The 12,425-nt window shown below is 39.0% G+C and overlaps 1 protein-coding gene across 2 annotated transcripts in view; it reads right to left on the reverse strand.

Moving 5' to 3' along the window:
• ATP2A2 (ATPase sarcoplasmic/endoplasmic reticulum Ca2+ transporting 2) overlaps positions 1-12,425 on the reverse strand; it is a 61,340-nt gene that overhangs the window by 14,363 nt on the left and 34,552 nt on the right. For both annotated transcript variants that reach the window (XM_079942204.1, XM_079942203.1), the window contains exons 7-11: positions 11,911-11,996; positions 10,540-11,004; positions 4,315-4,403; positions 3,583-3,685; positions 2,598-2,729 (exon numbers count right to left, since the gene is read on the reverse strand). In XM_079942204.1, coding sequence (XP_079798330.1) covers positions 2,598-2,729; positions 3,583-3,685; positions 4,315-4,403; positions 10,540-11,004; positions 11,911-11,996 — 875 coding nt within the window. The remainder of the gene's footprint in view (positions 1-2,597; positions 2,730-3,582; positions 3,686-4,314; positions 4,404-10,539; positions 11,005-11,910; positions 11,997-12,425) is intronic.

The raw sequence follows: 12,425 nt of genomic DNA on the forward strand, positions 1-12,425 counted from the left end.
TGTCCTGCAGTAAACTGTCAGTGGATTCTGTGTCCTCGAACACTTGGTACAGCTGGACCTGAGTAAAACCACCTGCAACAGAGGCTGACAGACACTGGCCATCTGGTCAGCCTCCAGCACCTGGGTGTCCTCAAAAGACTGGTCCATCCTGCCTGCCACTTTGTTCAGCCCAAGAAACCCAGGCTCTGGGGCTCCGACAGGCAGGGGGAAGGCAGCTGAGGAGCCACAGATTTGTCTAGTGTCTAGGGCAGACACGCCTGCACCCTGCAACACGGCCACCTCACTGAGCTTTGAATGTCAAGCTAGCCTTGTAGTTGTGGTTATTCTGCTCAAATATAACACGTCAAAGTTCCGATATATTACTAGACTCAATCTGCTAATGTTGTGCTGAGAATCTCTACTTCTATTGATATATTAAGAAGAATACTAGCTTGTAACTTCCTTTTCTTGTCGCATCCATGTCAGGTTTTGGTATCAGGGTTATGCTGGCCTCATCAAATGAGGTGATAAGGGTTTCATTTTCTGCACTTTTTTGTTTTTTTGTGGCCATGCTGAACAGCTTGCAGTGAAAGCACCAAGTCCTAACCACTGGACTGCCAGGGAGCTCCCCCAAACTGGCATTTCTTTAGCATTATACAGAACCGGGCCTGAGGAATTTTTGTGGGGTAGATTTTAATTACAGATTCAATTAATGTAACAGACACAGGATTATTCCATTTTTCTGTGTCAGCTTAGAAAGCTGTGTTACTGAAAGGACTTGTTGATTTCTTCTACGCCGTCAAAATTGTTCAGAATAGCTTTCTGATCTTGTCTTTGCTATTTCCCTTCTACTTGTATTTAATTTGCTGGTTTTCTACTTTCTTCAGATGGAAGCTTATTTATCTTTTTGTTATCAATTTCTAGTTTAATTCTTTCACGGTCAGCAACCAGCTGTATTTCAATCCTTTGTAATTTGTTGAGTCTTGCTTCATGGACCAGTAATATGGTCTATTCTGGTGAATGTTCCTTATGCATTTGAAAAGCATATTAGAAGTAGCACGATAGGGACCTTCCCTGGGGGCACAGTGGTTAAGAATCCACTTGCTAAAGCAGGGGACACGGGTTCGAGCCCTGGTCTGGGAAGATCCCACATGCTGTGGAGCAACTAAGCCCATGCGCCACAACTACTGAGCCCACATGCCTAGAGCCCATGCTCTGCAACAAGTGAAGCCACCTCAATGAGAAGCCCGCGCACCACAACAAAGAACAGCCCCCACGTGCAGCAACGAAGACCCAACACAGCTAAAAATAGATAGATAAATAAATTAAAAAAAAAAGTAGCACAATAGAAATAAGTGTTGGATTGAGTATATTTACAGTGTCTTTCCACATCCTGATTTTTCAACTGCTTGTTCTGTCAATTTTTGAGATAGATGTGTTAAAATCTCCAACTCACTGTGAGTTCATCTACTTTCCCTTTTATTTCTGTCAACTTTTGCTTCGTGTACTTTTTTTTTTTTTTTTTTTTTTGCAGTACGCAGGCCTCTCACTGCTGCGGCCTCTCCCGTTGCGGAGCACAGGCTCTGGACGCACAGGCTCAGCGGCCACAGTCCACGGGCCCAGCTGCTCCGCGGCACATAGGATCTTCCCAAACCGGGGCACAAACCCGTGTCCCCTGCATCGGCAGGCAGACTCCCAACCACTGCGCCACAAGGGAAGCCCTCTTCGTGTACTTTTTTAATTTATCTTTGACTGTGTTGGGTCTTGCTGTGCGTGGGCTTTCTCTAGTTGTGGCGAGCTCTTCATTGTGGTGCATGGGTTTCTCACTGTGGTGGCTTCTCTAGTTGCGGAGCAAGGGCTTTAGGCACACGGGCTTCAGTAGTTGTGCATGGGCTTAGTTGCTCCACAGCATGTGGGATCTTCCTGGGCCAGGGCTCAAACCCATGTCCCCTGAACTGGCAGGAGGATTCTTAACCACTGCGCCACCAGGGAAGTCCTTGCTTCGTGTACTTTAAATGTGTTAGTAGTACACATGCATAAACAATTGGACCATTTAGCACAAGGTCATGGGCAACTTGGACAAGAGGTTTTGATAGACTAGAAGGAGGCAAAAGCTTGACTGGAGTGGATTCAAGAAAATGGGAAGAATGAAACAATACATAAAAATAGCTCTTTTGAGAAATTTCACTGTGAAGGAAAAGAAGCAGGGTGCTTAAGGCAAAAGAAAGTTTTTAGATAAAAAACATACTATTATTTCTCTAATGAAGATCCAGTAGAGATGGGAGATTGATAAGCAGGAAAGATGTTGGGGCTCACTAGATAAGGAGCAGCTGGGTTTTGCTGGGAGCAAGAAGAGTCCATTTCACAGCACTGGGGGAGACAGCAGACCTTATGGGCACAGAGGCTGCATGTGGAAATTATCCATTGATTACTTTTATTTTCGTGGTCAAATGGCCAGACCATTTTACCTTATAGTGAGTATGGGGAAGGAGATATTGCAAGTCTGAGGAAATAAGGTATACACTAAGTTATCTAAGAGAGTAAGAGAGTGAGCAGACTAAGAATATATGGTCTGAGTGATGGGCAGCATGAATAAAACACTAAGCTCAAATACTGACCGAGTTGCAGGCATTTGCTCGTTCTATTTTAGAAAGACCCTTCAATTCAGTATCAAATACATTCATCTTCTCTACCAGGCAAGTGAGAGCAGTCTCTGTAGCTTCTCCAACTTTTTCATACACACCCTTCGCCTGTAGTAGTTAAAAGCATACAAATTACAAAAAGGGAAAAGTAGTAAATTTTCTTTAATAAAGACTTTTTCCATAGGTGGATAATCTCTTGCCCATTGTACCATTATTCTTTGGGCCATTTTTATCCTATTCTGGAGCATATGATCCAGATAATTAAAAATAAACTCAAAGCATAGGTGTGCATTTTATCTTTTTCTAATAATTAGATCTTTCATTTCCCTTAACCATAAGAAGCCAATATTCACAGTATTAATTCAAACATAGGGAGCTTTCAAACAGTATTTGTAATTCCTTGTCATTATTTATCATTCTACAGAGTTTACATTCTGTTTCCGTTGGGGACTGGCTTGCCTTTAGAAACCAAAGAATTTATCTCACTGTTTAAAATTAAAAAGGGAGGAAAAAAAGGTTTTCTGTTGGTTAAATTTTATATTATATCATCATCATCATCATCATCATCAAAACAACCTTCTAAGCCTCAGCCTGTCCTCTAGGACATAATGTTACCCATCTTAAAAAGCAAGATCAATACCCTATACTTTCAGGAAAAAGTATCCTGGTTTTAATCATTTATAGTAACTAAGCTATACACAGAAGAGAACATCATGTACGCTACAATTCCTAGTTAAGTAACTGCAATGCTCAGTCACAGAGAATATATGAAAGGCTTCCAGCTTCCTTTGGGTAGGTCATGCTGGCTCTGATAGAGATAGGCTCTTAATGGAAAGGGAAAATAAAACCAGGAACCCATACTTTCAAAAAGGGAGGAAGGAAGGCTGGATTTTCATTCCACCCACCGCACCCTTGAACTAGGAACAGCCAGGTCTAGTTTCTCATTTGTGAGGAGGCTTACCTCATTGTAATCCAAAGCAGAGTCATTACAGAGAGCGCAAATTGTTGCCAATTCCACAAGACCATCATACTGATGACAATTCACTGGTTTATCATCTTTATGTCTGTCAAAAGAAAAAGTAACTCTTAGAACACACTGTGGTCATCTCTGTTGATTTTTATTTAATTATTTACTAATAAATAGAATTTTGTGGACAACAGACTGGCAAGCATTCAAAAGAAATCTGATGCTGGAGACAGAATATGTCTCTGGTATCAGCAGTCAATCAGTAAAGACCAGGAATTCTTAGTTAATGAAATTCCTCCACCACTGGTATCAATGAAAAACAAACAGGAATTCCCTGGTGGTCCAGTGGTTAGGACTCGGTGCTCTCACTGCCAGGGCCCTGGGTCCAATTCCTGGTCAGGGAACTAAGATCCCGCAAGCCGTGCAGGGTGACCAAAAAAACCAAATCAAAACCAAAACCAAAACCAAACCAAAGCAAACCAGAAACCCCACTTGAAAATTTAGGCTTCAAAAGATGAAAAAGGGTCACTGGCTTATACAACCTGTAATGTCAATTTCAATTTCCAAAGTATGTATTATCAATTTTGTTTTTAAAGAAAATGAACTACTCTGATAAACATGAGCCACATTAGGAAAACTGTCTGAACATTTTAGAGACACTGCAAGTCTGTACAAGCACCAAACTACCAGAGTGGAGCCTTTAAAAGACAAGGAGGGATTACTCACATTTCTCCGATAGGTGCATATGTTGATCCAGTTATGGTAAACTCATTAAGGGAACAAGTATCACTGTCAACTTTGTCCAGAATGAACATCTACAGAAAAAAAAAGCCTAAGTGTTGAAAAGGTATAAAAAATATGCTAGAAAAAACATGTAACATTTGCTAAGACAAAAGGCCTTTCTCACTTAAGTATAAATGTTAATGAAGGTGATTAATTGAAGCTCAGCATGAGGAATATTGTCCCTTATTCCTGCTGGACACTATTAAGACTGCCTCCCCCATCCACCTAACAGTCTGAGAAACAGCATCACTGAGGAGCTGAATAAATAATAAGCAGCAACAGCACCAGACACAGAAGAGAACCCACGTGAAATCTGAGTTATGAGGACTCTGGGTCAGTCAATTCCAAGACTCAGCAGTACTCTTTAGAATGCTCAGAATTCCACATTTCAAATGGCTGGCTGAGGAAGTGACACAGGTATTCCTGCCTTAGAGCTAACAGTAAAAGCCTAGAAAGAATAAACTCACGTTTCAGAGTTGCATAAAAACTCCCCAAGTAAAATAAGACAAACTGCTTCTCTACTTCTTCCTACTTATTTTTATTGTGGCAATAGCTCATTTTCTATGAAGCTGCACAACTACGTGTATACAGTAAGGAGCCCACAGAGCTGAATGAACTGATGCTACCAAGACAATACAGATGGAAGCAGGCTTAGGAAAGAATTCTTAATTTTACAGAATAATAAAGTGACATAAGCTAGTTTCTTAAAAATGGCTTTTTTTTCTTGGTTTGTTTTCCAATTATAATTCAGAAGTCCAGTTTGGAATGATCAAACCATTCTACAATAAGGAATTTTTAAAATGTTAAACTAAAGTAAAAAAGGGCCATGTAATGCTTTAAAAACATCTTTTCAGAGCATTCTGACTCATATTCAGTAAGAAAATCTGCTCATTTTTATTTTAAAATAACTTTTGCCTCATAAGATTTGCTTATTATATAGCACATACTTTTTTTCCCCACATCTTTATTGGAGTATAAATGCTTTACAATGTTGTGTCAGTTTCTGTACAACAAAGTGAATTGGCTATATGCACACATATATCCCCATATCCCCTCCCTCTTGAGCCTCCTTCCCACCCTCCCTTATCTCATCCCTCTAGGTCGTCACAAAGCAAGGAGTTGATCTCCTTGTGCTCTGCAGCAGCTTCCCACTAGCCATCCATTTTACATTTGATAGTGTATATACGTCAATTATAGCACATACTTTTAAATTCCAAAAGCTTCATTTCAAAAGTACACTCAGAACTAAATCAACCTTGGAACTGAACTAAAGCTATGAGTAAGACAAAACGATTTTTTAAAAAATTAAAATATACAAGTAAAACTGTGATGACTCCTGATAAAAGGTGTTAGTTCAAACACATATAACTGGTTTGTCAAATGAGGAAAAGATTCATGTCCAAGGTCACATGCAGCAAGATCACCAATCCCTACAACTTCTAACAGATACAACATCTAAAAAAGGAAGCTTGGCACAAAGCTCTTTCCAAAGATGTCTGACATTTACAGAAGAGGAAACAAAGGACTAGAGAGGTTAAAAGATGTGCTCACAGTTACACAATTATTAAGTGGAAGAGAGAGAACCAGGTTTACCAATGTTTCCCATCAGAAAATTCAACTTTACCTTTCTATTAAAAGTTGTGCGACCCTCGGACATGTCACAACTTCTCAGAGCCTAAGTTTTCTAACCTCTTGAGCAGGATTACCATACAATTCAAATAAAGTCACATGTGAAAAATTAACTGCACTAAGCCTTACCAAAGCAAGTTGGCATTATTATTACTATACACCATGCCATTTCTTTAATGACACTGTTTATAAAAGTGAAACTCTTTGGGTCTATACCAGAGTTCAAAATATTCTAAGACATTCAGAATTCTAACACACACCAACTAAATCTGAATGCACATGGGCATTTTAGACTGCAAGCCAGTAAACCATTTAGAAACTGCATGATGAAAGTATCCCGAAGTCAAGGGCAGTTATGCAATCCACTGCAAGAAACCTCCTGTAGAATACTGATTAGCATCAGCTTTCTGTCGCCAAATGTAGAACAGAACAAAGAGCCAAGCTATTTCTTTAATAGAACATTTTAAATCAAATCATTTAAGGGAAAATGTAAGAACAAAAACATTTTTATCATGGATTGTGTTTTAGTCTTAGTTTGAAGTCTGAAGCTGCCACAATCTTACCATTTTTTAAAGATTACAATTTCACACACTGCTTTACCTTCATGGATATAAGGACTATTCTGAGGAATTAAAGCTTACAGTCTAAGTTTAAACAATTTCCTGGGGGAAACCAAACAGATAAAATGAAATTCCCTTTCTCTCCCCCAATCAATCAGCTTTTAGCGGACAACTAGCTTTTAGCAGATTCGTCCAACCTTTTTTGATTCCAAGGAAAGAGAACTTAGGTAGCTCAGTTACACCCTGCATCTACTCAAGAAACTCAAGACAAGCTAGAAGGTTACCACTTGAGAGAACACCCCAGTGTGTTTTAAACACCTGTCCATTCACTCTAAATCTGGGTTTTGGACAACACAAAAAGTTGAGGGTGGATGTATCAAAAAAATACCATGACTATAAATTTGGCAAGAAAAAGATTCAGAGGGTTCAACTGTATTAAAACAAGAACAATTTCCAGTGCTAAAAAAACATTAACTAAAACCTGGAGATAAGGCCAAGGGGAGGATGGCATGTCCTTTCAATGTCATTCAGAAGCATTACTTAACAAGCACACTCAAAGATTTAGTGTTTTGGAAAAATTTAACATTCTTTCACTGTGCTATTATTAAGGGCTCATGTTTTATGAAGTTGTGGCTTTTTCTCCTGTATAAAAGATAACTTTAGTTTTACTGCCCTATAGGATATTAACCAGTTTTTGTAATCTAACACACATCAATTCTATTCTAATATTGAGCACACTTCCTCACATGATCCTGTAACCAGTTTTACCATCTTACTGATTCTCCCTCATTGAATTAATGAGCCAAATAGAATCTTTGACATGTGTCCACTCAATATTTGTATGAGCTGTGTACCTTTTGGAAAATTACTTTGACTTGTACATAGTAGTAGTAGTTTTTTTGTGTGCGTGTGTCAATTTTATATTTAATTTATCCTTCCAGTTTTACTGAGATATAAGTGACATACAGCACTGTATAAGCTTAAGGTATACAGCACAATGATCTGACTTATGATCATCATGAAATGATTATCACAATAAGTTTAATGAACATCATCTAATATATACAAAATAAAAAAGTTTTCTCCTTGTGATGAGAACTCTTAAGATTTACTCTCTTGACAACTTTCATATATAACGTACAGCAGTGCTAATTATATTTATCATGTTGTACCATTACATTCCCTAAGACTTATTTATCCTATAACTTTGTACCTTTTGATCACCTTCATCCAATTCCTCCCCCTCCCACCCACACCTCCACCTCTGATAATCACAAATTTGATCTCTTTTCCTATGTTTGTTTTTGAAGTGTAATTGACCTAAAACTTCCTGGTGCATGGGATAGTGATGCGATACTTCTATACATTTCAAAATGATCATCATGATAAGTCTAAGTCTCATCTGTCACCATACAAAGATATTACATTATTATTGACTGTGTTCCCTGCACTCTACATTTCATACCCATGACACACTTATTCTGTAACTGGAAGTTTGTACCTCAATTTCCCTCATCTATTTCTCTCATACCCCACCTCAAAGTTGTTTCAACAAAACCTAGGGAAATTGAATTACATGAAAGAACTTCATTCAGCTGTACCATTACATTATTTCTTTAGTTCTTATTTTGCTAAGGGAAGGTTTAAAGTTTTTAATTTTATCCCCAAGTGATGGTCAAAACAACCTAAGAAAGGAAGGATGAACACAGAGAATGAAGCAAGTTAAAGGCAATTATTTACTTTTCAAGAAGAAAACATGTCTCATTCAATGTGTTAAGGAAGTACCAATTAGAATTTTATGTAGGCAGGTAACTAGCTGGTTTATAGAACTCTTCCTTTGAAGCTCGTGTTAACATACATACACTTAGAGAAGAACAGGGAAATAAAGTAAGCACAGTCACCTAACACATTTACAAACTGCTTACAGTTATTTCCCCAGTACAAATATATCAGCCATGTAGGTAACCTTTATTTCATGACATAATTTTGGGAATTAAATGATTAATTCCCCTGGAGTATAAGAAATTACCCTTGGGCTCAAGCTACACATACAACCCAATTTGCTTAAAGCACATAAAAAGGTATCAAATTATAAATCAAAGGTTTTAAGATCCAGCAATCCCACTCCTGGGCATATATCCAGAAATGATGAAAAGATATATGCACCCCAGTGTTCATAGCAGCACTATTTACAATAGTCAAGACACAGAGGGGGACTTCCCTGGTGGCGCAGTGGTTAAGAATCTGCCTGCCAATGCAGGGGACACGGGTTTGAGCCCTGGTCTGGGAAGATCCCACATGCCGTGGAGCAACTAAGCCCGTGTGCCACAGCTACTGAGCCTGCGGGCCACAACTACTGAGCCTGCATGCTGCAACTACTGAAGCCTGTGCACCTAGAACCCGTGCTCCACAACAAGAGAAACCACCGCAATAAGAAGCCTGCGCACTGCAACAAAGAGTAGTCCCTGCTCACCGCAACTAGAGAAAGCCCGTGCACAGCAATGAAGACCCAACGCAGCCAAAAAAAAAAAAAAAAAAAAAAAAAAAAAAAAAAAAAAAAAAAAAGAAGAAAAAAGACATAGAGGGACTTCCCTGGTGGTCCAGTGGGTAGGACTCCACGCTCCCAATGCAGGGGGCCCAGGTTCAATCCCTGGTTGGGGAGCTGGATCCAGCACGCATGCCACAACTAAGAGTTCGCATGCCGCAACTAAGAGCCCACATACAAAGAAGTCTGCATGCTGCAACTAAAAAAAGATCCTGCATGCTGCAGCTGAGGCCCAGCACAACAAAGAAAGGAAGAGGGGTAGGGAGGCAGGGAGGGAGGGAGGAAGACATGGGAAGAAACCTAAGTATCTGTCCATCGATAGATGAATGGATAAGGAGATGTGGTATATAGATATACAATGGAATATTACTCAGCCATAAAAAAGAATAAAAATAATGCCACTTGTTATATGTGGAATCTAAAAAAAAGGGTATAAATGAACTTATTCACAAAACAGAAGTAGAGTTATGGATGTAGAAAACAAACTTATGGTTACCAGGGGATAAGCAGTGGGGGGGATAACATGGAAGACTGGGATTGACATACACACACTTCTATATATAAAATAGATCACTAATAAGAACCTGCTGTATTAACACAGGGAACTCTACTCAATACTCTGTAATGGCCTATATGGGAAAAGAATCTAAAAAAAAAAGCAGGTATATGTATATGCGTAACTGATTCACTTTGCTATACACCTGAAACTAACACATTGTAAATCGACTATACTCCAATAAAAATTTTTAAAAAAAGGAAAAAATAATGCCACTTGCAGCAACATGGATGGACCTAGAGATTATCATACTAAGTGAAGTAAGTCAGAGAAAGACAAATATAGTGTCGCTTGTATGTGGAATCTTAAAAAAAAAAGACACAAATGAACTTATTTACAAAACAGAAATAGACCCACAGACATAGAAAACAAACTTATGGTTACCGGAGGGGGAGGGGGAGGGGGAGGGGAAGGGGGAGGAGGGATAAATTAGGAGTTTGGGATTAACATATACCTGCTACTATATATAAAACAGATAACCAACAAGGACTTACTGTATAGCACAGGGAACTATACTCAGTATTTTCTAATAACCTCTAAGGGGAAAGAATCTAAAAATTTTATATATATATATATATATATATATATATATATATATATATGAATGAATCACTTTGCTGTATACCCAAAACTAACACAACACTGTAAACCAACAGTACTTCAATAAAAATAAAATAAAAAAATAAATCATACAGGGAGCTCTACTTCACTTCGCTGGTACAGCAGAAACTAACAATATCGTGAAACAACTATACACTGATAAAAAAACATAGTAATTAAAAAAATAATAAATCAAAGGTTTTGATGGCACGAAGGCATATTCTTAGGATGAATCAACAACCATAACCTGCAAAGATTGTGAAACTACTCCCACTTACCCTGCAGACTGACATCTGGTTCGTTGTCAGTGTACCAGTCTTGTCTGAGCAGATAACAGAAGTACAACCAAGGGTTTCCACGGAAGGGAGACTTCGAACAATGGCATTTTTCTTTGCCATTCTGCGAGTTCCAAGAGCCAGACAGGTGGTGATGACAGCAGGCAGACCTTCAGGAATGGCTGCTACAGCCAGGGCCACAGCAATTTTAAAGTAGTAAATAGCACCTCTGATCCAGGAGCCTCCATGAACTGGGTCATTGAAGTGTCCAATGTTTATGATCCAGACCGCAATGCATATAAGGGAGATGACTTTGGACAGCTGTTCCCCAAACTCATCTAGTTTCTGCTGGAGGGGTGTTCTCTCCTGTTCCGTGGCCACCATTTCATCCCGGATCTTGCCAATTTCAGTGTTCACTCCAGTTGCCACCACCACTCCCATGGCTTTGCCGGCAGCAATGTTTGTACCCTAGGACAGAAGTAGAGAAATGGTTACAAGACTAACACCACACCCAATTTAAATACTGACTAGTAAACTCAGACTTGTGTGGATTTTCAAGAGGGCACCAAGATTCTCTCACCACATTCTACTGGGCCTTCCAGTGGCAACCAGCCATCTAACTTTGATGATGAGCAATACCTCATGCAGGCAGTGTGGTCCGTCTCTCTCTGATTTGATTCTCCATGAAATCAGAATGGTACCTACTTGCCCCAGAGCCCTCTACACCGGCCACCTTGAATCTCTATTCACAATACTGAGCCTGGCTTGCAGACTAGCTTTGGCCTGGGACAGCGCTTAACCCCTCTGTGTTCCTGACTTTTCATACTTCATACAGCTCTCAACCCTAAGCATTCTCCACCTCTGGCTCCAACAACTCAACCCCTCCTACTTTTATCACCCATAATAAGAAGGGCAACCAGGACCATGGGCTGTCCTTGAGGACCTCCACTTAAGCACTAGTATTCAAAGATCAATACAATCAAGTGTAAGGTTCCCCCCAACCCATTTTAATTCCTAAATGTTGGAAGAACAGGGCTTCATTATTTTCATTGTAGCTCTACTTTTTTTACTTACTATGGGGTGGTTAGATTCCCATGCTAACCCACAAAAGCCCACTACTTGAAATACCACTTTAAGTTCTAAACAAACGAAAACTATAAATTTCCCAACTTTCTATTTCAAAAAAATTTAACAGAAAAATTGAAGTAGTACAATGAACATCCATTCCATTTTCATCCAGACTCACCAATTATTAATGGTTTGCCGCATTTGCTTTCTCTCTAAACACAGGTTGTGAACTACACACAGTTATCATCCACATCATTTTGAAAACATCCCTTTATAGGCTAAGTCTTTTCCAAACAAAGTACTCACAGAAAAGAGCATGTTCTTCTTATCTTGATTGACGGCCCGTGGGTCAGGGACGGGATCAGTGTGCTTGATGACAGAGACAGATTCACCTAAGCAGGTTGTGATACAGAAGGTTTGTTTAGATCTGTGCAGTGTGCACCTAGAACCTTGGTACCCTCATCCGCTCATGCCACTACCACTCTCAGGAAAAAGAAAAAAAGGCCCAATTCATTCAAAAGAACATAAACTAGTAAAATTCAGTAATAGAAACTAATTTCAAAGAAAAAAAATCAAAATAAAGGAATTTAATTTTGAAGTAAAATCCCAGTCAATTACCTTTATTTTCTTGAATAACTATACAAATTTAGTTCATTTTCAGGTATCATTTTATACTCTAATATTATGAATGTAGATTTGTTGTATATTTATATACACATACACTCTGATACTTAAGGTGAAAGTATATTTACTTTTAACAAAATAAACAAACTGTAGGTACAGTATATGAATACTGAGGATCATCCACTGGAAAGCCTGTT

The sequence above is a fragment of the Stenella coeruleoalba genome (assembly GCF_951394435.1).
Source record: "Stenella coeruleoalba genome assembly, chromosome: 14".
Taxonomy (NCBI): Eukaryota; Metazoa; Chordata; class Mammalia; order Artiodactyla; family Delphinidae; genus Stenella; species Stenella coeruleoalba.